Genomic DNA, 23,996 nt, shown 5'->3' with positions numbered 1-23,996 from the left:
TCCCCCCGCAGGATCCTGTAAGTCTACTTTATTTTCAAGATTTTATTTATTTATGTGTCAGAGAGAGAGAAAGGGACAGAGAGAGAGAGAGAGCATAAGCAGGGCGAGCAGCAGGCAGAGGGCGAAGCAAGGTCCCTGCTAAGCAAAGAGCCGGATGTGGGACTCGATTTGAGGACCCTGGGATCATGACCTGAGCCGAAGGCAGATGCTTAACCGACTGAGCCACCCAGGCGTTCCCCTGTAAGTCTAACATTAAAATTCCTTTGGAAACTTCCTTTATTTCTAAACCCCCCGAGATACGTGTTGGCAGTCACACCCCAAGATATGACCCACCCATATCCATCTGAAGGGTCTCATGACTCAGGTTTTCTTAGATGGTAATAAATGACCTTTTCCCAACAATAGTTACCCCCTTAAGGTCCTGGAAACCTTGCTTCCAAAATTCCTCGGAGGCTTGCCCTATCCCTAACCCCCTCCCAACTTGATAATACATAACGGGCCACTCCTCATGACCCGGGTGCTGCTCCTTCTGCCCAGGGGTCCTGTCCCCCTGCTTTGATAAACTCACCTTTTGCACCGAAGACATCTCAGCCTTCCTGGCCGTGGGCTTCGAAGCCGGACGTCTGTCCTACCTCACCACCCTCCCCTAGAACTCCCTCACTATCGCTGTCTGGCGCTGTCCCCCTTGTTTCTCTGTTGTCCCATGGGTCACACACACTCTCCCAGCACAGCAGACGCGTCCGTCCGTCACCGGGGCTGCCTCCAGGGCGGCCGAGGCACACAGCAGGCGCTGGATAGATACCAGGGGCGGAGTCAGGGCCACCTGGGCGTGGGGGGGGCCTCACCTTCCTCTGCATCTTCTCCAGCAGCTTGCTCTTGGCCCGCACCTCCTCCTGGATGGAGTCATAGACGCGGAGCAGCACCCAGTCACCGCCGTCCTCGTCCGAGGTCTGCAGGGCCGCCACCAGCTGCTTCTTGCGCTCGTCCGCGTACCGTTTCCGCCGCTTGTGCTTCTCCTTCAGGTCCTTGTTCTTGGCCTGCTCGCCCCCCACCACCTGCTGCTCCAACAGCTGCAGACTGCCGGCGGGGAGAAGGAGGCGCGCGTGACGGTACCTAGCCATCAGCACGTGTGCTGTCCAGCCGGACGTCGTGGGGGCCTCGCAACAACCCCTCCCAGACGCGGGCACGGGGTCCAACCTGGGTTCCCGGCAGATCCACCCAGGCCTGTGCGCACAACAGGATGGGCGAGCACCTCGCCATGGACCAGAGCCAACTACCTACCACCCGCTGCAGGCCTCCCCGAGCCCATGGTCCCCACAGCGCAGCAGGCTGGTGGCCGTGCTCCCCAGCACCCTGTGAGAGCAGAGCAGCCCTGGTGCCTGGTGCTTCCTCATCTCTCCCTGCAGCCCCCCACCCAGTTCGCTCTAGCTTTCCTCGCTGCGCGCTCTCCCAATAGCCAGGCTGTTCCCCCACGCTGCACTTTTGTGCCACTGGGCTGTGCCCTGTATCTCGATGCCACCCTGAGGCATCTGTCCTGCAAACCTCATTCAGGTGGAGCTAAGCAAAGCTACTCTAAGAAACAGAAAATGACGGCTTCCCTGATCGAACTCCAGACCACACCCTGAACACCGCCACATGTGCTGAGAGTTTTCTTGGGGCCTGATGCTCAGCAGGCGTGGTCTCATTTGACCCTCAGCTTCTCAGGCTGGAGCTCTTATTATCACCCATTTTTGTAGATAAGAAGCTAAGGCACAGGGAGGTTTCAAGTTGGCTTGGGTGGTAGAGGTAGATAGTGATGGAGGCGGACGGGAGCCCAGGCAGTCGACTGCACAACACACTTGCTTCTCGCGCTACATAAGCTGCCCTCCCTGGGCCTGGGTAGCTGCCTCCCCCTGGACCGTGGGGTCCTTGAAGACAAGGTGACAGCTCATTCATCCTTGCGTCCTGGTTCCCAGCACGCAGCCCCTGCTCAGTTCATGTTTGAACTGTGGACTGTGGGACTGAGATTGCCACTGCTGGGAGGAGGCTGACCCGCTGGCCATGGGGCTGTCATGGAGGTGAGCCTGACACTAGTCTCATTTACAGAAGTGAGAACCAAGGCTCAGAAATGTTAAGTGGCACAGAGAGAAGAACGCCCAGCTCCCAGGGCAGGCAGCCTCTGAGGGTGATCGGGTGGCTTGTCACTTGGGTGAGCAGGTCTCTCATCAGGAGGGCACTGGAGGCTCACTGGGAGCCGAGGAAAGCCTGCATTGCCCCACCCTGGGATTCCTGTGAATGCCAGGCAGGCTACAGTCCCTTCCCTCTCTCCTAGAGCAGCTGTTCCCCAGCAGGTGCCTGAGGGAGTCTGGTGGCACCTGTACAGTTCCCCGAGCCGAGCACTGCCCCGCCCCGCTAACTAGTACCATCCCCAGAGCTCAGGGCCTCTTCGCCCTCGCCAGGAGGAGGAGCAGAGAGGAGGCTCAGTGAAGACTCTATGGGCACTCCCATCCCCATGCCCGGGGCATAGCCCCTTCCTGCCCTGCCACGGGGTCCCACCAGCCCCGAGCACCAGCACTTACCGGGCAAGCACCTGCTGCTGGTCCACGACAGGCGGCAGGTCGGCAGTCAGCACCGCCACCTCCACGCCCACACTGTCCCTTCTCACACTGGTCATGGCCAGCAAGGGCTGGGGCTGAGCCTCCAAGGCCACCTGGGCCTCAGCCCTTATGCCAGGCTCTGCTGTCAACACCGTCTCCTCGGCCACTTCTGGGCCCTGGTCAACCTCCTGAGCACAAAGAGAAACCAAGATGGAGGCAGAGAGGCCGGTCCCTGGACACAAACTCCCAGTGGCCTCAATCCCAGATGGCAGAGGCTGGGTCCCTCACGGCCCAGGGCGATCACTTCTGGCTCGGAGGCACCCAGTTATACAAACATGCACCCGACCAGGTTCCTACTTCCACCATTTCCTCCAACACCCCAGAACAGTTTCCGTCCTGCTCTCCTGCCCCTCAGGACCCAGGCTCCCCATGGCAGCTAGCACAATTTTCTCCAAATACAAATCCATCACAGCCCTTTCCCGATGAGAACCCTACACAGTTTCCCAGTACGTTTGCAGGAAAATCCAGCTTCTTCCATGGCCTTCGGGCCCTCCATGCCCCTCCTTGCCTCCCCCAACCCCCTGCTCTATCCACCCTGCTGCTTCTCTAGTCTTATTTTTCCATTGCTGAGAAAGCCAAGATCTTCCCAGCCACGGAACTTTGGCACATGCCATCCCCCGGCCTGATGCTCTGCCCTGGCCCCTTCTTCCTGCTTGGGTCCCATCTCAATGTCACCTTACAGCCAGGGCGCCCCTGGCCACCCCATCTCCCATCTACTGAGAACCTCAAGTGCGTCAGCCCCTACCCAGCAATCCAGTCCAGAGGGTGGCAGATAGTTTTCTCTCTCCACACATGTGGGTCGATTTAAAGCCTTCCTCTCGTTCCCCATGGCCTCTTGTGCTTTCTTAAGCAGAAGAGAAAAGGGAGGGGTCTGAGAGCAGCAGTGTTCAACATGGGACCCAGGTGTTTCCCGGCCAGCGCCTCAGGGACCCCGGCCCCCACCCTGCAGCCCTCGCCCTCAGCACACACCGGGCCTCCTTGCTTTAGACAGGCTCCCAAGGCCAAGCAAAGTTGGAAAATCACTGAGCAGTGGCCTCTTAATCCATCAATAATAAGAGGTAGGACTGATCTGCGACGGGCCAGCTCCCATAAGCTGGGGGAGGGCTGGGGTCATAGTCCCTGTCTCAGGGATGAGGACACTGAGGCCCAGAATGTCACAGGAAGACCCAGGCATCTGGGACTCCTCCCTCGACCTGAGGGCCTGGCCCAGGGTGTGGGGCGGGGACTCACAGGCCTGGGCAGGAGGCAGTCAGCTGACTCAGCTTCAGACCTAAGGACACTAGGCCCCAGCAGATCCGTCAGGGAGGGGTGCTTGTAGGAGGACGGGGTGGGGGAAGGAGAGGGACAGTGGGCCGGAATCATCCTCCACTCCCTGACCTCCCCTTCAGCCCCGCACGCCCCAGCCCAGTGCCTCACCAAGCCACCACCTCCTCCTGCCTGTCCCCACTGAGGGGAGCAGGAGCGAGGAGAGGAGGGAGCAGGGAAGAGAGAACCAGGGAGGGAGCCCGCTCCAGGAGCATCACCTGCATTGCCTCAGGTGAAGCACGTGTCGGCACCCCCATTTTAGAGGAGAGGAAACTGAGGCCCAGAAAGGTGACCGTCTGAGGTCACACAACTATGTGAGTGGTCGAGCTGGGATTTAACCCGGGTCTGTCCGACTCAAAGGCCTATGCTCTTTGTTACACACACAGGAAAGGAAAGGAAAGAAGGCAAAGGACGAAGAACAGAAGGGAGAGAAGGGAAAGAGAATTTAAACCATGAAAGAGAGTGGAAAGGGGAGAAGGCATCCAGCAAAGCGACAGGAGGGCAGAGCAGCCCCCGCCAGATGGGGGGGTCCCTGAAAGGTAGCAGCCTTCCCGCAGCCCCCAGCCTCCCCCGGCTCCCTCCTTCAGGCCTGGAAGCGCAGTGTAACCATGGCAACTCGGCTAACCCCTCAGGTGGGTGTCCCTCCACTAGCAGACCGGGTGCCCACCTGGCAAAGCCCCCTATCTCCATCCCCCCTTCCCTACCGCTGTCCGCAAGACAGGGCTTCTGGTTCCCGGACCCCCGAAGACCAGCGCCCGTGGGCCGGCCACCAAGCGGGAGCCCCCCGCACGGACATCGGTGCGCGCCCGGTGACACGTGTGCCCCCCCCACCCCCGCCGAGCTCTGCCTGACTTTCCACGTGGCGTCCCGTGTGACATCGGCTACCTGTGCGGGGGGCCTGGCTGTGTCTGCCTGGGGCACCTCGGGCGCGGCCACCGTGGAGGAGAGCCTGGCCAGCTTGGCTTCCACCTCGGCAAACGGGTCGTGCAGGCGGGGTAACAGCCCCAGCGCCGTGAGCGAGGGCTGCTCCTCCTCGGGGACCGGCCCCGCCTGCAGCGCGGGGTCCACGGCCTTCCCGCTGACCGACTGCTCTGGAAGGTGTCTGCTCTCGGCCTCCACCTCGGGCACGGAGAACCCCACGCGGGAAGGCTCCTGAGGCCCAGGGCAGGCCTCGGACACAGAGGTCTCCTCGAGCGTGGAAGACTCCTCAGACCCCAGAGACACGTCAGACTTGGAGGTCTCCGCCGTGCGCAGCTCCTCGAACCCGCGAGAAACCTGAGGCCTGGAGATGTCCTCGTTGGGCAGAGGGCACGGCATGGAGTAGACCTCGGGTTTCACGGCCATCTCGTAGTGGAACGCGGGGAAGGACTCAGACCTGTTGGCAAACTCGGCCCTGGCCGTGCCCTGCGCCTTGAGGACCTCCGCCTTGAGGACAGCCTCTGCAAACGGAGACTCCCTTTAGCTCCTCACGGAGGAGGGCCAGCGACCCCTTGGCGGCCGGCCCCAAGCACACCGTCTCTAAGGGACAGGCTTAAGAGCCAGAGCCTCCCAGGCCCCCAAATACTGGCCTCCCATCTCTGCCCTCTCCTCTGTCAGAACTCAGACCCCATCTCCTTCCTCCTCTTCTGGGAAGTCTTCCCTGACTGGCACCAGGAGCTCTCCATTCTCTGACCTCCCCAGCCATTCGTGGCCTTGGGGCTGCTCTTCACACAGAAGGTGACTGCCCTGTGGGTCTTATGGCCTCCAAGGCCGAGAGCTCCTGATCAGCAAGCAGATTTCACACCCGAGACCCTGAGAGGCCCCCATAGGGCATCCCGCTCAGGGCTCTCGTCCACAGGAAATGCTAGATCTGTAGGAGTTAAATGGACACTGCGGATGATTGTTAGACCAAATAAAACCACTTGGAGGCCTAATATTCAAACTGGACGGGAGGAACACTGTGAAGGACAGAATATGCTAGAACCTGCCCTTCCCTCTCCTCTGTGTCTGCCAGAGTGGACGAGCCTGCAATCCCACAGGCCTTCTCAGGGCTCCCAGCTCATGGGCATTACATCCACCCACTGCTTTGTCACTGTGTCCTGGGCTCCCCTGAGAGAGTCCGGACGTTCCCTTTGCTGAAAGAGGACATCCTCTCCCTAGCTCAGCGGCCGGAAGCTCTCCAAGCCTCAGTTTGCACACTGGCAATGTGAGGCTTCAGTGCCCCCTCACTCATTTAGGGAGAATCCGGCACCCAGCCCCTGCCACAGAGCAAAGCCCAATAAATGGCACCCACCAATATCGTTGTCATTACAAGGTGGATTTTATAGTATTTGGGTGAGTATTAGGAAGACTGAGCAGCCTGGCAGCACAGGTGTTTGGATGATAGTGGTAGGGTGGAATGTTCTAGAATGTCAAAAAGACAAGGAAAATCTTCAGCAAGGTGAAAGTTCTTGCTAATAATTGAATCCTTATTTTGGGGATGTGGTTGCTTTGGTAACAGAGGGGCTCAAAAATGAGAGAAGACTAGAAGATGCAGAAACGGGGGGAAGGAACTTACCCATGAAATATGGGTGATATGCTGTAATGCTAAATCAGCCTTGGGCCAGAGCCCAGCCTGGTGCTAAGGCTTCCCAGATACAAGGCTGGGTGGGTAAGAACACTGCCCGGGTTCCAATCCTGACCCCACTTCACCAGCTGTGTGACTGTGGACAAATTACTCATCCTCTCTGTGCTCAGTTTCCTTACCTATAAAATGAGGCTCATGGTGGTACCTACCTGCTGGGCTGTCCTGAGGAGTACCTAGAACTGAGCCTGGAGTGTAGGAAGTGCTCGATAAAGGTCAGTTAGCAAAATGGGGAGGGGAACCAGCTGGCCACCCTCCCGATGGGCCGGGCCGGGCGCGCACCTGTCTCCTTTCGCAGGTTCTCCTCCAGCGTGGACAGCTTCACATCGTAGGAGTTGCGCATGGCAGTGATGTCCTCCTCCAGCCGGGCCCGGGACTCCTGCTCCGCCTCGTAGTCGGCCCTCAGCCGGGCCAGGCGCTCCTCGTACTCCTGGGAGTCGGGGGGACCCGAGGAGGGGCAGCGTCAGGTCACCACTCCACGAGGCGGCTTTCAGTTTGCCTTCTTCATTCAAACAACCCAGGAAATACCAATAAGCCCAAAGAACAAAGTTAAGATTACCTATACAACACAGGGGCGACATGGGCTGGTGAAGGCCCTTCTGAACTTTATCTACATTTTTGTAAAGATTTTATTCATTCATTTTAGAGAGAGAGAGAGGAGGAGGAGAAGAGGGCAGAGGGAGAGAATCTCCAGCAGACCCCCCGCTGAGCGCAGAGCCCAGATGCGAGGCTCGATCCCACGACCCTGAGATCATGACCTGAGCTGAAATCAGGAGTTGGACGCCCAACCCAATGAGCCACCCAGGGGCCCCTAGACCGTGTGTCAATGGCTTCCTATGTTACAGGACAGATCTAAGCCTCTCGACTTGACCAAGTCCCCAGAGATCTGGATGGCCCACCCTGCGGTGATTGTTATCTCGTTCTTGCCACATTGGGCACAGAGGCCACTTTCCACTCCTTGACTGGCCCACGTCCCCCTGCCTCGGGGTCTTTGCCCTCGCCCCCCAGCAAGCTCTTCCTTCCGGCCTCAGCTCAGTAACACCCCCTCCGAGAAGCCCTCCCTGACCACTCTCTCAGACAGCACCATCCCCTCCTGCAGCCTTGTTGCCTAGCACAGAGGGGCTCAGGGAAGCAGACTGCTGGCGGGAAGGATAACCGGAGTGCTCAGGCTTCTGATGCACTTCTCCCACGGGCGCGGCCGGGGGTGCAAGCTGATGACAGTACGTGACCTTCTGTGTCGTGGAGCCGCCCCTGAGAGAGCCAGAGGGACGGGACAGGGGGAGGGGACGGAGAGCCCCCTTGCACACGCCCAATTCCTCAGGACCTTCCAGAAGCACAGAACAAGCCCAGAGTTCTACAGCGGCACAGACACTATGACCTGGGCTCTCGAGGAGGGACAGAAGGGGACAGAGGATCATTAATATGGGACTACGCATTCTGTGGCCCATTTGAGATGCATTTGAGCCTCAGCGCAATACGCGGGGTTACTGGGGCCCAGGGAGGTGACTTTGTCAGAACCATGCAGCTCTCCGGTGGCCAGAGGAGACCTCCTACACCCCATCTGCTTTCTCACTGCCCCCCACCCCCCTGCCCTGGCTTCCTCACTTCCCCAGAGGGGCTCGGTCCCTACCCCACACTCCTCCTTCAGCCAGCACCACTGACTCCCACAGAGCCCCCTCCACACTTCCCTCCCAGTGCGGCCCTGGCCCCAGTGACACCCAGGCCTCAGCCTCGTCACACCTGCACAGCGGCGAGACCTGGCTGGAGACGCAGGTGCACGCGTGCACACACACATGCATACGCACACACATGCACACGTGCACACATACGGCAGTACCAACTTCCAGTCCCAGCTGCACATGTGTGACCCCGAACCACAGTGGGCCTCTTCAGCGGCCCAGCGCCCTCCTGGGTCCTCCTGCTCTCCCTCCCTCTGCAACCCCCCACCTCTCCCTTCTCAGAGAACACTATCCCAGCACACACCTTCCCGTCCACCTGCAGGTCTGCCTGAAAGCTCCCCGTCCTCCTGCGACAGCGGACAAACCGTGGGGCCAACCCACCCGCTCACTGACTTTGCTCCCCATCCCCGTCTCCCTCCCGTAGCGCGGACTCTCTCCCGGCACTAGATCACCCCCGCAGTTCCAGAATGTGCTCCAACACTCGCAACAGAACGACTGTCCCACGGCCCCCTGCGCACCCCCAGCTACAGGGCCCAGCGCCAGCAGGGGCTCAGGAAACGCTTGCAAACCCAGCCCCGCCCTGTCCTGCTTGGTGCCAGGGCCGCAGCCCAGTGGTGAGAAGACACCCGCAGCTCCCACTCCCACGGCCGCAGGAAAGCCTCCTGGAGATGAGCAAATAGGATCCGAGAGCTTAAACAGCCTGCCCCAGGGCACGGAGCCCACCAAGAACTGGACTTGCAGAACGGAAAAGCGGGATAGACCCTAGGAATCTTCTGGTCCAAATCCGCTCCCCGCCTTGTCTGGTGCAGCCGGGAGACTGAAGCCCACAGAGTCACATTTCCCGCTTGTGGTGGAGCCCATCCCTGGCCTGGTGCCCTGGTCGCCCCACACAGAGGCCCCCGCCCCCCATCCCGAGTGTCCTGACTGGTTCTGGATGGGAAAGGAAAGCACAGCTCCAGGCACATAGTAGGTGCTCAATAAACATGAGTCAGTCATAAGTGAGATGCGAAGGAATGCGAGAGGGAAGACAGGCACCTTCGACTCTTCTGCCGAGTGTGGCTCACAGAAGAAACAGCTGAGAGGACGCTCGGTGGCCACAGGTGGTGGCGCTTGGAGGCAGCGGCCACGGGGCTCTCCCGTGAAGATGAGGCCAGCAACCGCCATCCCTGGGGCAGAAGGGCCTGCCAATCACTGGCTCCTTGGAGCCGCCAGCCTGGAGCAGAGTCTCTTCTCTGGGGACCCGGAGGGGATGGTGGCACCCTGTCCCTCGGCCAGGGTGCCTGCCCCACCCAACCAGGCTTCCTGGTGGGGGGAGGGGGGATGCGGGGAAGCTTCCATCCCAGCCCCTGGCCAACACTCCCAGCCCTACTGTGTTGTGACTGATGTCACCTGTTGCTACATGATTCCAAAACCCACTCAGAACCCCCAAAACGTGACTCCTCTCTTTCTGCGGGCTTGGGCTCAGCCATCCCCAACAGACGCCCCTCCCCATGCCTCCCCAGGAGCCGGGTCCAGGGCTCCAGAGAGGAACCTGACATTGGCCCCGCCCCAGGAGCCTCCAGGCCAGCAGAGGAATGGCAAGGAGCAGCTGAGCTCCCAGAACCTTCGTGGGGCCAGGACAAAGTCCATCCGGGGGCCACCGTGAGAGCCTCTGCCTATCATGGGCAGCCTTTGGGGACTCTGGCCGATTTCTCCCAGCCATCCAGCCCGCAGGACTCAGACTCCCAGGCCTTACCCAGTCTGCCCCCCAGAGGCTGGGCCCCAGGCCCCCACAGCCTCTCCAGGGCTCCCAGGGGCCCCAGGGCTTATAATGGAGTTTACAGTTGAGGGGCAGAGGCCCAGCTGCCGACACATCCATGCCCTAGTACCTGCAGAGCTGTCCCTGCCTGGCATTCCTTCTCCGGAAAAAGCCAGTGTCCCACCCCATGCTCAGGTGTCTGACTGGGGCCCTCAAATAGCAGAAATCTCCGGAAACCAGCAGGGCCTGGAGTTGGGACGGAGTCTAAGCCGGGAGTCAGGGGCTTGCTGAGTCTGGCTGCATAAGCCCCCACTAGGGATCAGCTCGGTGTCTGTAATCAGGGTATTATTAGCTGCCCTGCTGGTTCCCAGAGACACTGGAAGGCGTACCTGGGGGAGGAAGAGGTGCCCCCACATGACAGCTCTTCCTGGGAAGCCAACACCCCACTTATCCACAGGTCAAATGGGTGCCTGGGGGCTCCCCACTGCCCACCCAGGCCTCCTGGCTCTCAGCCTCTGGCCTGTTGGCACCTGCATTGGGAGCCAACTCCTTCGGCTCTGCCCCCCTGCTCAGCACAGGCCATTCCCACCACCAGGAAGGCCTCCATTTCCATCAAACCACAGCCACCCCCTCCTAGAGTACGGAAGAGAGACGGCACCCCTGCAGATGCCCCACCCCCCTCCCTGTGCTCCCCATGCAGGCCCTGACAGGAGATGGGCTGCATTCTGGAGTCAGGACCTGAGTTCAAATCCCAGCTCAGACGCTCCTTAGCTGCGTGACCTTGGGCAAGTCACAGCCCCTCCCTGAGCCTAGGCTCTCTGAGCTCCAAAGAGGAGACTGTGGTACCAACCCCACGGTGATGGTGGGGGTAAAATGATATCATTCAGCAGATTCTCTCCTGTGGGGCCCCACCTGCCTGCCTTTCTCCCACCTCCCCAGGGTCTTACCTCCCGGATCAGCTGCTTCTCGGCCTCTGTGTCAGACTGGATCACAGGTGGGGGCATCAGCTTCTCCTCAGTCTGGACTGGGTTTTGGGGGACCTGACTGGACAGCAGGGCTGGGGGAAAGACAGAAGGAGGGCCATGACCAAGGTGCACGGAGTTTGCAGGAACCAAGCAGAAATCGTAAAGAGAGAACCACGTGCTTAGGCAAAACACACTTCACAGTGTTGGATTTATTTCAAGCACGTCTCAACGTAAAATACACAGTCATTCAACAAATATTTCTTGAGCACCTGCACGTTCTAGGCACCGGGGAACCAGCACTGAACAAAACAGACAAAACTCCACACCCACGTTGAGTTTTCAATCAGAGGAAGAAGGAACACACAACAAATAAGCAAAATGCTAACATGTTACAAGCAGACATGTTCTAGCAAGAGAAAGAAAGCAGGAAAGGTGCTCAGGATAAGAACCAAGGGATGGGGGTACAATTTAAACAGTGTGTTCAGGGAGGACCTCTTAGGTAAGGTAAGGCAAAGGCAACAACCTGAAGGAAGTGGGAGAAACAGGCAGAGATCTTGGGGAAGACCTTTATAGACAGAAGAGAGCAGTGAGTGCAAAGGTCCCGTGGCAGGCGTGGGACCAGACTGTTCCAGGAATAGCCAGGAAGCCAATGTGGCTGGAGCAGAATGAGGGAGGGAGAGAATGGGTGAAGAGGAGCTCAGAGAGGGAGTGGGGTGGTGGTTAAGGGGATGCTGGAAGCCATGCTGACCACTTTGGCTTTGACTCAGTTAAAGAGGCTGTGGAGGGTGTGTGCAGGGCAGTAAAAGGACTTGAATTTGAACAGGACCTCCGTGGCTGCTGTGTGGAGAATGTACTGAGGGGGATAAGGGCAGACACCTGGATACCTGTTGGAGGGTGGGGGTGCTCTGCTACTGTAGGACATGCTAGTGACTTAGGACAGCAGAGGACAGATTCTGGAAAAGTCTTAAAGGCAGAGACAAGATCTACTGCTGGATTGGATATGGGTTTGAGCAAAAACAAGAAACCAAGGGCCACCCCAGGGTTTCGGGCTTGAACACTGGGAAGGAAAGGGTTGCCATCACCTGCCTGGGGACCAGCAGGCTGGGGGAGATCAAGAGCTTAGGGTCAGACATGCTAAGTTCGAAGGGATCACTGAACTGGATATTCAAGTCTGGAATTCAGAGGACACTGTGTAACAATCGTTTTTAAAACTGTCTATTATTTTGTGATGTTTGGTATCATGGGGGACTTGCTGGCCAGGAGGAGATAGCCCCCGGCAGGGCCAGCTAATTCCTAGAGAAAGTGGACAAGCTATTGGCCCACCTTTCGCCTACCAACCAATCAACGCCGAGTCCACGCCCCTCCCACCCGTCTGTCTAACTCACGCTCCCAGCCGGGATCTCCCCTGCCCTAAACCCCCGGGGGCCAGGACCCGACAAGCAGGGACTGCCCTGTGCCCCCACCCACAGGAACCCTTCAGACCAGCCAGTCCTAGGCTGTTGCTCCTGCCCGCACTTTCCCATAGAAACCCCAGTAATGGCTCCAAATCCGGCTCCGGCTCCCCGTCGCTCCTCCCTGCCTCCTGACCAACACTGGTGCTTCCCCCCGTGGCCCCGTGAGGTGTGCCATCCTCTTGTTTCTAGTGTGACACGGACCTCTCAGAGGGCCCACTCAGTCCCCTTTATGAATTAAGATCTGGACACAAATCACACGGCCAGGTTGGGGCCACATGGGAGCCAGGAACACAGAAACGGTGTTTAAAGCCACGAGGTGATGCCACCCCTGGAGTGGGTGAGGAGAGAGGAGAGGTCCCGGTGGGGAGTAGGGGCAGAGGTGGGGAAGTGGGGTGAGTGGATGGCTGGCTGGCTGGGCGGATGGTGCGTGGATGGGTGGATGGATCGGTAGACGGGTGGGGGGATGAGTGGATGGAGAAATGGGCAGATGAGTGGATGGGTGGGTGGGTGAGTGGATGGGTGGATAAATGGGTGGGTAGGTGGGTGGGTCGGTAGGTGGGTGGCTGGATGGGTGAGTGGATGCGTGGGTGGATGGGTGGTTGGGCAGGCAGGTAGATGGATAGATGTGTGGGTGGATGGATGGGTGGGTAGATGAATGGGTCTGTAAAATAGATAGAAAGGAAGGTGGGTAGGGAGGTGGATGAGTGAATAGACAGACTCAGGCTCTTTTGTGCTCCCTTCCGCAAGGGATTCTCAGGTAAAGAAAGCCTTGGAGTTTGCAAGGACCCCGCGAAGCCTGTAGATTTCTACATGCCAGATGACAGCCGAACACCCAGGTGTGAGAGCTGCGATCACAAGGTGCCTGAGTGGGGGTGGGACGCGGGGGAGTGAGTCACCTCGGCGCTCGCACAGCATCACGATGTGGCACAGAGACAGCAGGCAGCCGGGGGGTGGGGGGTGGAGTCGAGAGCCGGCCACAGCGCCGTGTCTGAGGAACAGCCCAAACAGCCCTCTTCCTGAGTCCACCGGGAGCGGTTACCATCTGGCCATCACCAAGCGGGCTCCCTCTGGCTGTTCAAAAGCCATGCTCACAGGAAGCGGTGAGGAGATGGGGCTGCTTCTGCATCTCTCGGACGGGCAGCCGGAGGCAGAAAACAAGGGAGGAGGCTTTGTCCCCAGTGCCCGGCCCTTCCTGCCACCTCCTCCCCCTGGGACCCACCTGAAAGGTTGCCGGGGCCCATCTGCTGGGCCAGGATGGCCTTCAACTTCTTGATCTCCTCCTGGTACTCGCGCAGGAGGGCATCCTTGGGGTCCTCGTTGATGTGCGGCTTGTTCTTGATGTTCTTGGCCCGGTTGGCATAGCGCAGTGTGCTGAGCGTCTCATCGTAGTTGTTGTCTGCAGGTGACAGGCAGGCCACCATCAGCGTCTTCGTGTTGCCACCCAGAGAGTCCTGCAGCAGCCGCGTCAGCTTCGAGTCCCGGTAGGGGATGTGTTTACAGCGCCCATCCACCAGGGCCGAGATGACGTTGCCCAGGGCCGACAGTGACAGGTTGATCTTGGTGGCCTCCTTGAGCCGCTCCCCTGTGGCACCCGTCTTGGACTGCCGCTCGCTGCCCGCCAGGTCCACCAGGTTCAGCTTGCCGGCCCGGAGGTGGTCCTTGCCCCACTCGTCTGCGGATGGACCGGGTGGAGGGTGAGGGGCTTTCGGTGAGCCCCGCGTGGGGCACTTATCCACCAGGCACCGAGCGCTCCCATCCACCGGGGGTCTCACATTAGCCACCAGAGCCCCTGAGAGAGGCGCTATCACTGAACCCATCTTACAGAAGAGGAGACCAAGGCTCAGAAAGGCATCTAACTGGCCCAAGGTCACACCGCTGCTAAGTGTGGACCCAAGGTCAGAACACAGGGCTGCTTGATTCGGGGAGCAGGGGCTGGAAGGTCCAGACTATTCTCTGAGCGCAATGGGATTTCTTTCAGTGATCACAATAGCTCCCCCAGAGTTCCTGTGAGGCCAAGGGTGGGGGTGTGTGACTAGGTCACCCAGGGCCTTGTATCCTTCCCTGCAAAAGACATTGGCTTTGGAGGCTCTTGGATCTGGTTCCCTGCCCAGCGCTGCCTCCTCCTTGCTGTGTGACCTTAGCAGAGCCATGCACCTCTCTGGTCCTCAATTCTCACAGCCACAAAATGAGACTAACAGCAGCTCTCCACTCAGGCTGGTTGTTGGGAGGAGTAAAGTAAACCGAGAGCACATTTTTACAGAGTTGACCCAGGGCCCAGCACACAGCAGGGGTCCATCCCCCTTGAGAGCAAGCCCAGTTCTGTGGTGACCAAGGCTGTGCGGACAAGGCAGACCCCAGCGTTGAGGGTGACAAGAGTCGGGCACTGGCTGGTAAGAGGGGCTCAGGTCTGGAAGACACCGAACTTGGGGGTCCAGTCTTGATTCTGTGTCTTAGTAGCTATGAAACTTGGGAAAAACCGATTGACTCCGTTCCCAATGAGATGGGGGTAGGGAGGCAGGCGGAGGGGCAGGGGGCTTCATCCTGGTCTCCTGCTGGTTGAAACCACGCACAGCAGCCTGGAGTAAGGAAACAGCAAGTCCGGCTGGCACCCAGGAGAGGCTTGGACACGTGAGGGGCTCGAGGTTTGAGGTGTTTTGTTTTGTTAAGCGGCAGAAGGACAGAGGGATGGAAACTGCGCTCTCGGCAGAATGTACCAGGAGCCTTTAACAGGTTTGTACCCTTCGCTCCAGGAGGTCCACTCCTGGAAATGGCATCCAAGGAAATGACTCTAAAAGCAGAAAAGGGCTGATGCACCAAGATGTCCATCCTGGCGTTATTTGCAACAGGCCAAAACAGGAGACAACCTCACGGCCCCCTAAGGATTGGTTAGAAAAGCGCGTTAGAGATGCGCCGTCCTCCGGCTGGCACCCATGGTCACAAAGACAGGGCCGGAGAGATGCTCAGGGGTGGCGTGGGGAATGGAGCGCAGGGGAGAAACTTAATACAATGTAGAGTTCGATTGTGCTTATAAACTTCGTAGGATAAAAAGGACCCAAAAAACCCAATACACTCAAATGCTACTAGTTGTGTTTAGGGGTAATTTTACCTACCTTTCTCTAATTCCTAAATAGCTTTACTGAACTTATCTTATAAGGAAAATGATAAACACCTTTCAAATTTGCTTATAGGGCACCTGGGTGGCTCAGGTGGTTAAGTGTCCGACTCCTGATTTTGGCTCAGGTCATGATCTTGGGGTCATGAGATGGAGCCCTCCGTCAGGTTCCAGGCCTAGTGTGGAGTCTGCTTGAGAGTCTCCCTCTCCCTCTGCCCCTCCCCCTACTCACGCACTCGCTCTCTAAAAAAAAAGGAAAATAAAAAAATAAGTCTGTTTAAAAGCCTGCTTCCAGGCAGCCTGCCCCATCCTTCACACCCTTCTGCAAAGACCAAGAGGCACCCCCAAAGGCACTCTGTCTTCCTCCATCCAGATCTGTCCTCCCCTGTCCTATCCCTGCCCCCCACCCGCAGCCTCACGGCACGATGCTGTGGCCTCACTGACCCTGCCCAACCCGTGTCAGCACTGTGGGGAGACTCAGACCCAGCAAGCCCCAGACGGTTGGCCTGGGGCCGGGTTACCACACATGCCGGGCAATGTCATAGGAGGTACCCCGCCACTGACCTTGGGTCGGGGATCTCTCCAGAGTTATGTTTCTGATTGGGCCGAGGCTGCTTCCTACTACAGTGCTCTCGAGAGTTCTATTCATGATGGACTTGGAGGTAGCTGCCATGTTACTGGGAAAAGCCCAGATATCAGAGAGACGGGGGTTCAAATCCCAGCTCCCCTGCTTATCAGTGAGACCCTGCACAAGCAAGCCACTGTACCTCTCAGAGCCTCAGTTTTCCCATCTGAAAAATGGCAATTAGAACGCCTGCCTCTAGGACTTCCGTGGGCCAAAGAGAAGGAAGCAACGGAAGAAGGAAGGAACACTGTGAAGTGCTTAGCACAGCGCTACTGGCGGCCAGAAATAAGTATGAGTTTCTTCCCTTCCTCAGGGACTCTTCCAGAAAGGGGGAAGCGGGAGGTGACTGAAGGGTGGGGAGCACTGCAGAGAAAGAGAAGACTCCCAACGGTGCAGGCGGTACACCCTGGGGACACAGCCCTGCGATCGAGGGCCAGCTCTGACGCTTTCTAGTTGCGGGACCTCGGTTTCCTCATCTGTAAAATGGGGATGACGCTGATAGCCACCTCCTGGGGCTGTGGTAAGGAGAGTGGGCTCTCGCACAGAAGCCGCGTGGCGCGTACTCGGTGCTCGGGATGAGCCGCTAGCGGTGGTGTTGTTGATGATGCCGCTTATCCTGGAAACACGGGCCCTAGCACAGGAGGGCCCTCACGGGTGTCCCCCAGGCAGTTCGAGCAGCTTCTCCCCCTTTCTGATGGGGCCCCCGAGGCCCCAGGAGGTGAAGAGTCTCGGCTGCCAGGAGTGGGAGCCCGGCTCTGGCTACCCCGCCCCCTCCCCAAGCTGCACGTACCCACGGCATAGATCTCGATGCTGACGGTGAAGATGGAGTGGGAGCGCGAGGAGTCCTTGTTCATCAGCGTGTAGCCCACTGAGCGGTTCTTCCAGCCCGTCTCCATGACACGCTCACACTGGGCTACGCTGTGCACCGTGTGCATGGAGAGCCCCTTCACGTACACCCCCTTCTCCGGGTGCTCCTTCAGCTGTGGGCAGGAGGGACAGGTCAGAGCCGGGTGGGACCAGGGATCCCCAAGGAACCGGGGGAAGGGCCCAATTCAGGCCACCTCCGTCCTCCTGCAGTGCGGGCTGACACCTCAAGGTCCCTGCAACAGGCAGGGGCTTTGTTCCAGGCGGAACCAGCCTCAAACCCACCCCACCTCTTCCTTGTTGTGGGACCTTGAGCCAATAACTCAGCCTCTCCGGGCCTCAGTTTCCACATCTGTAAAATGGGTATGAGATACCCGTCTCTTAGGGATGTGGTGGGGAGTCAGTCAAATAAGGCCCGTCCAAGGCTTGGCACAGGGCCTGGCACATGGCCAGTGCTCCGGACGTGGCAGCCACTGTCTGCACTGTTGGCGGTGCTATTATTATGAAGGTGCTTTCTAGACTGGGACCTTCAGCTTCCAGGGGCTGACCCCATAGTTACCCGAGGGCTCGGAAAGCTGCTCTTTTGCCCTGTCGACACGGCTCCTGATCCCCTCTCTGCTGTGGGTCCAGGGAAACAGGGACGTTCCCAGGCCCTTGGATCACGGCCGGCAAAGGGCCATTTGCTGCCCAGAACTCCCACTGGCCCGCAGCTCAAACAGGCCTCCAGTCCTCAGCATGACGGCTGTGAGTAATTAATTTATCTGACTGCTCCCCGCTTCCTCTCCAGGCAGCCAAGTTGTTTTGTGGCTGACACAGAGCTGTGAAGCACAGTATTTTTCGAGTGTGAGGAAATACAAGCACTCTGGCAAGAGCAGAACCAGGACAAGTCATGTCCCTGCTGGTCTGAGCCACAGAAGGCTCAGTGCTTTGCTCCAGGGGGCTTCGGGGTGCCAGGTGGGTCCAGGCCTCTGCTGCATCGAGGCGGGGGGAGGGGGGCACACAGGCTCGCCCTATCTGCTCAAGTGTGGAGAAACACCCAGATCCAGACGTTCTGGGCTTCCCAGAACGGAAAAGCAACTGAGGCACAGACTGCGAAGGGATTTGCTCAAGGTCACAGAGCTATTAGTACCAGGGCAGCAACGGGGTCCCAGGAGATAGAAGACTTCAGAGGTGGAGTATGGAGAGAGGCAGTGACCGAGGTTGGAAATGACAAAGGGCTGACCTTGACCTAGGACGTGGGGGTAGGGATAGAGCACCAAGGACAGAAGCAGGAGACCCTGCAAACAGAGGGTGGTTGAAGCGGCCTGAAATGCTCCGGCAGGGCAGCGCCTGGCTCCCAGCACCTGGGCCCCGGCCTGGGCTGCCGCCCACTTTCACCTCCGCAGCACTCCCAGGACCTGGAAGCCACCAGCACACGGTGGGCCCTGCGCCCTGGGGAGTGAGCCGGTGCTCCCGCCTCGGCCTCGGGAGCCGCAGGTCCCTAGTCGGGCAGCCCCAGGTTAGAGGCCTGGCTCTGCCACTTGCTGGTTGGAGAAGTCACTTTGCCTTTCTCGGCCCGGTTCCCTCTTCGGTCAGATGAATCCTATTTCTGCAAGCCCGTGACGAGGATGGAGAAGAGGATGGAGCTAAAAGCCAGTCTGGCGGGTACGCGGAGGGGCGCCACCGGCACAGGGCATCAGGGGCGCGGCTCAGCCCAGGAGCAGGGAATGGGAGCGGGGAGGCAAGCCCTTGCGTAGGGATGCCACTGCCCTATTTTTAGGCTCTGGAAGGCTTGCTCCCCAACCTCTGGATCCCCCCCCAATCCCGGCCCCCCTCGGTCTCAGCCCTGCTCTCCCAGGGAGGCTCTGAGTGCCCAACCAACTACTCCCTGCGACCCGGCTCAGAGCCCAGGCACCAGGGCAACGGCTGGGATGTGGCCAGCAAGGGGCAGGCAACCCTGGGGAGGAGGGACTCCTGACACTTCCCCCCAATACACTGAGAGGCCCCGAGGGTCTCACCTCCATCACCCAGTGTGGGCTGCTTCCCTCAGGGTGGTGGGTGGTGGAGGTTGGGGGAGGGAGGGAAACTCCACCTCTCCAAATGCCTCCCTCCAGCTGATCTACACACCTCTAATTACTGAAAGCACCAAGCCCTGTGTTAAGCACGGATTCAGAGCCCAAGCTGTGGGGCCCCGGCCACCTGGATTCAAATCCAGCCTCCCCCTTTCCTGACCGTGTGCCCGGCGGCTTGTCTTACCCAGGAGCCTGGAGCCTCAGTTTCCTCCTGAGGCTGCACCCTTCTGTACCTTCCTAGGACACAGCGGCTCACACCCCCCAGGGCACAGGCAGGGAGTGTCCCGGAGCGCATCTGTCCCTGGCAGCCCCAGCCCCCGGCCCCCGGGCAGCCTGACTCACCAAGCCTGAGGCCTCGGGCCCAGATGGGGCAGGGGCCCAGTGGCCAGCCCTCACGGCCTGGGTCCTCCATGCCATACTCGGGTCTGGGTGCAGACCTGTGCAGGCTGGCAGGGGGCCCAGATCCCCCAGGCTGGCCTTTCGGGACTGACACGTGGGAGCAATGTCCTTTGCCTTCCTCTTCCCCACCCCCCCATTTTCCTGTCTGGAGGCTGAGCTATGACTCAGCAGCTCCAGCTCCAGGATGGAGAAGACAGTAGAAAGACTCCAGGTGGGCGGCTGGAGGTTCCTGCACAGAAAGGGCAAAGCGCTGCTGTGTTTGTCAAGAGCTGAGGAGGAGGGGCCGGGCCCTTCAGGATGGGGCCTGGAAGGAAGAGAGGTCACACCTGTGTGGACCCGCTGTGGCACGTGGCCTGGCACCCGGCACCCGGAGGTCTTCCCGGTCTTTGCTGCATGAATGAATCAACTGATGGATGTGCCTCCCTTGGCCGGAAACCACTACTGGCCTCTTAGTGCCCTGGGGGTTCCCTATATTGCTGATCCCCAAGAATTCTGGCAGGAAAGCACCTGACCACTCAGATCCCGCAAGTTCTGGTACAAACACCGCTCCTAGTAATCAGCTGTGTGGCCTTGGCCCCATCCCTTCCCCTCCCTGGGACTCAAGTTTCCTCATCTGTACTAGGAAAGGGCAGACAAGCAGCTCTTTAAGGGTCTTTGCAGCCCAAATTCTTAGGGATTTTTCCCCAGTATGGCCAGAACACACACATTTTTCAAGACAGCTGCTGCCCGGTGTCTGATTTGTTCACTCGGATCGCAGAGCGGTCGTACGTCAGAGAGGAACTCACAGACTCCCCCCACCCCAGCGAACCCAGGGCCAGTGGGGGGCGGTCAGGGGACAAGTTGGAGGCTCAAGCTGAGTAGGGAAATAGCCCTGCCCCCTCCACATGGTAGGGAGTGGGGGGGACCAGGGGATTCAGACATTCTGTCCAATCTAGAAGTACCCGGGGGTCAGGAGGACCGGGAGGCATCGGCAGCAGCCCCTTCACCTGGTTCTGCCCCCCCTTCCTGTGGCTGTCAAGGCATGTGCCCTGGGGAGCATGGGAGTCAGGGGCAGCCACCCTCATTCTGGCCACAGGACTAGCTCAGCCTCCCCCCCACACACACACACCCCCGCTGGCCTCCCACCTCTTGGACTTGACCCTGCCCACCCAGCATTTAAAGAGTCCCAGAGAGGACACATAATCCAGGCTTCACACTCAGGCCCAGACCTGGGTCCAGCCTTGCCACCAACTGCCTGTCTGGTCCTGGCAGGTCACTTGACCTCACTGGGCTCCCCAAAGGGTCAGCCAAGTTCTGCCTGCCCTGTGGGACCCCTCACAGCAGCTAATGCCACTGCACTTGAACGCCTTCTGTGCGCCGGGCTCTGTGAGCAGCTCGTCCTCACTGCCCTCTTCAGTCCTCACTTTATAAGGGTCACGTCACCGGTCCTTGGGTGCCCCCACCCCAGACCGCTTGCAAAGGGAAACAAAGTCCGGGAATCTGAAGCCACGAACAGGTGTGAAATGGGATGTTTGAGATTCAGGCCCTTGAAGTCAGACAGACCTGGGTTCAAGCCCAGTTTTGGCCACACATCTAGACAAGTGAATTAACCCGTCTGAGCGTCCCATCCCACACTGGGGCACTGGGGATGGCAGGATCCCAACAGGATCACTGTGACTCATAATAAGGCGATATGTCTCAAGCGGTCCGCAAACAGTGTTCAATAACTGATAATCATTACCTTCTTTCTAGCTTTTGCGGCCCTTAGAGATTTTCAAAGTAATTTTTTTTAGAAGTAGAACCCATTTTTCAAATGAAATCTATCACAAAACTCCATCTCCTTCACCAGCTATGGTGGCATGACCCCAGGTAAGGTCCAGCCCCCCACTGTGTGGTTGGGGGTAAGCCTGTGAGCCCCTCTCCTGCAGCAGGGACTCTGAGAATGCTCCAGAATTCAAGTTCAGAAGTCCCCACTTTCATCTGAACAGGGGCCTGGGCCCCCAGGATATCTTCCCTGTGCTTCTGAGGAAGCCCCCCCTCCACCTGCCCGTCCCTGTCCAGGCCACGTCCGCACCCACCTCCAGCTTCTGCTTGGTGTCAGCCCCCAGCAGGTCACGGATGTCTTCATTGTAGATCTCCAGGTAGGAGGCCCGGACCAGGAACTTGGTGTTCTCTGCACACTGCAGGGTGTGGACAGGGACAGCAAAGACCCCTGAGCGCCTGCTGCCAGCACTGACCCTGCCACCTACGCCCTCCTCAACTAGGACATCACGAAAGGACATCGCAACAGGAGAGGCAACCACGTCATGAGGAGGGGAGTCCCCAACCCCTCCCGGCCCTGCCTGCCTGCCTAGCTGCCCGCCCCTCCTCTCCAGCTCGTGGGCCCCCGGGCTTCTCTGACTTACACAATTCTCATAGTGCTACTGTCTCATGCTCTCTCCACAGCTTCATGGGAAAGGAAAGGGGAGAGGCCTCCCCATTATCCAGGTAGAGTAACTGAGGCCACAGGTAAGGACCAAGTACTGGCTATGGTCTGATCTCTCCTTGTCGCGAATGTTCCTCAGCGGAGGTGGGGCCCCAAAATGAGTCCTGGGAGCAGGTACAGCCGGCTCTGCGCTGACCGGGGTCACAGTTCCCTCCCTGCCATTTCCTCGAGGCAAGAATCTCTGCTCATGGCCAGGAGTGACCACCAGAGCAATTCGCACCTGCAGCCTGGACACTGGGATAACTGATCTTGCCCAGCCAGAAGGGCGATAAGTCTGGGCTTCCCTGTCTCAAAAAGGGGGACAATGGTGACCTCCTGGGCCAGGTTGGGGGTTCGGTGAGATACTGATGCAAAGGGCTCTGCACCTGGCTTGGTCTGTAGCAACCGCTTAACAAAAAAGGGACGCTCTGACTGGCACAGCCCCTTCTCGGGCTGGTGTTCGGGATCATCGCGTCCGCGTGGGACAGCAAGTGAAATGTTAAAATCCAAAAACGGCAGGAGAAAAACATGGAACTGGGAGGCAGAATTTTCTCAGAGTGAAGTTCTTCTCCCCTCCCCTTTCCAGAAATCGGAGCCTGCCTCTGCTCGGCCGGGTCTGGGTCACGGCAGGCTCCGATGCGCTTACGGTCCATGCGGTGGGGCACCCGTGCTCCAGGACCAGTCCCCAGAACGTCTGGGGAGCCCCCAGGCCCTGAGTGCCAGCCCTGCCCCTTCCCACCGCGAGGCCCCTACCTGGACACTCTCGAACACGTGCTCAAAGGCCCTGGGGATGATGCCTCTCTGGGAAGGTGGGTCCGGCAGGCCTTGCATGGTGAAGGACTTCCCGCTGCCCGTCTGGCCGTAGGCGAAGATGGTGCCGTTGTAGCCCTCGGTGACACCCTGCACGGGAGGACCACGGCCGCGCCGCTCAGCTGGCCGGGCCCAGCGGGACTCGGGCCCCTCCCCGGGGCTCCGGCTGTGATGGCACCCGGCCGGCAGGCAGCGCGGAGATGAGTAAGTCCCAGCTCTGTCCCAAGGAGCTCACCTCCTGCTGGGGAGACTGACACACACAATGATCCTCACAGGAGGCAAGCGAGGCAAGCGGAGGTGTACGTGCAGGAGTCCGGGGAGCGGGGCAAGGAGAGGGAGCGCGAGGGGGGATCACAGAGCCTCCTGGGTGGGGTGGACGGGGGGAGGGTAGCTAAAAGGTGGCTTGGGGCTCTGGCAGGTGTCAGGAAGAGGAAGGCCTTCCAAGCTGACGGAGTGCAGAGCGGTCAGAGGCTGAGGGCAGGTGGAGAGGGACGAGGGGTGGGATGGAAGGAAGGAAACCGGGAGCAACCCTGAAGTCGGTCTTCATTCACAGACACATTTATTCATTCCACAGGCGCGGGCACCATGCTTGGCTGGGGACACAGCAATGAACAAGGCGCCACCCCTGTCCCTGCCCTCGCAGAGCTCATGAGCTCATTGATTCCAGAACTCAGCATGGGGGAGGGGGAAGACTGTGTCGGCACAGGAGAGCTGCTCCCAGGCCCCAGGGGCCCACCTGGCATCTGTGCCCAGTGACCCTGCAAAGACCCATCTTGCGGACCGCCGTGGGGTTTGGGATCCCCAGGGACCACTCCTGAAGGAGACCGGAAGTCTCGATTCACAGCTTCTCTGAGGACTAGGCCTCATTTTTACGGGCAGAACTGGACGAGCACCTCTCCTTTGTCCAAGGAAGCCCTGGCCACTGTGTGGGTCCTGCACCTCATCAGAGGGTGGGGGGCTGCACACAGAGACAGCCCCCTGCAGGGCAGGGGCAGAGGCAAAGGCAAACCAATCACCTGGCCCGGAGCCCCTGCCGGGCTCCTCGGAGCAGGGGACACCTGCAGCCCGGGGATCAACACGGTGCAGGGCCCAGAGCATCAATGTCACCCAAACCCGGAGAAGGTACTCGTAACAAAAATACAGACCGCCTCACTGGCGGGTAGGGTAGCCACCAGCCACGCTAGAAATGGGCCCAGCGAGACTGAGAACCTGAATTGATTTGATTTGATTTTAGTTCACTTACGTTTCAGTATAAAATATTTTTCATTAAACTTCACTATTTTTTGTTTCATTTCATTTTAACTGTTGACACT

General features: G+C 59.1%; 1 protein-coding gene across 8 annotated transcripts in view; it reads right to left on the bottom strand.

Moving 5' to 3' along the window:
• Window positions 1-23,996, bottom strand: part of KIF17 (kinesin family member 17) — a 42,173-nt gene that overhangs the window by 13,413 nt on the left and 4,764 nt on the right. For 4 of the 8 annotated variants that reach the window (XM_087858463.1, XM_045782052.2, XM_087858464.1 and 1 more), the window contains exons 2-11: window positions 22,627-22,773; window positions 21,488-21,589; window positions 16,907-17,096; window positions 13,599-14,051; window positions 10,908-11,017; window positions 6,826-6,973; window positions 4,827-5,380; window positions 3,382-3,480; window positions 2,559-2,764; window positions 846-1,077 (exon numbers count right to left, since the gene is read on the bottom strand). In XM_087858463.1, the coding sequence (XP_087714589.1) occupies window positions 846-1,077; window positions 2,559-2,764; window positions 3,382-3,480; window positions 4,827-5,380; window positions 6,826-6,973; window positions 10,908-11,017; window positions 13,599-14,051; window positions 16,907-17,096; window positions 21,488-21,589; window positions 22,627-22,773 (2,241 nt within the window). Of the gene's footprint in view, window positions 1-845; window positions 1,078-2,558; window positions 2,765-3,381; window positions 3,481-3,866; window positions 3,948-4,826; window positions 5,381-6,825; window positions 6,974-10,907; window positions 11,018-13,598; window positions 14,052-16,906; window positions 17,097-21,487; window positions 21,590-22,626; window positions 22,934-23,996 lie in introns of all 8 variants that reach the window. The other 4 variants (XM_087858466.1, XM_087858467.1, XM_045782051.2 and 1 more) reach the window with 4 other exon arrangements.

This window comes from Ursus americanus, chromosome 33 (genome assembly GCF_024610735.1).
Source record: "Ursus americanus isolate L20-20 chromosome 33, mUrsAme1.1.p, whole genome shotgun sequence".
NCBI classification, from domain to species: Eukaryota; Metazoa; Chordata; class Mammalia; order Carnivora; family Ursidae; genus Ursus; species Ursus americanus.
Note: the sequence above shows the minus strand (reverse complement) of the source record. Positions and strands in the feature narration are given on the sequence as shown.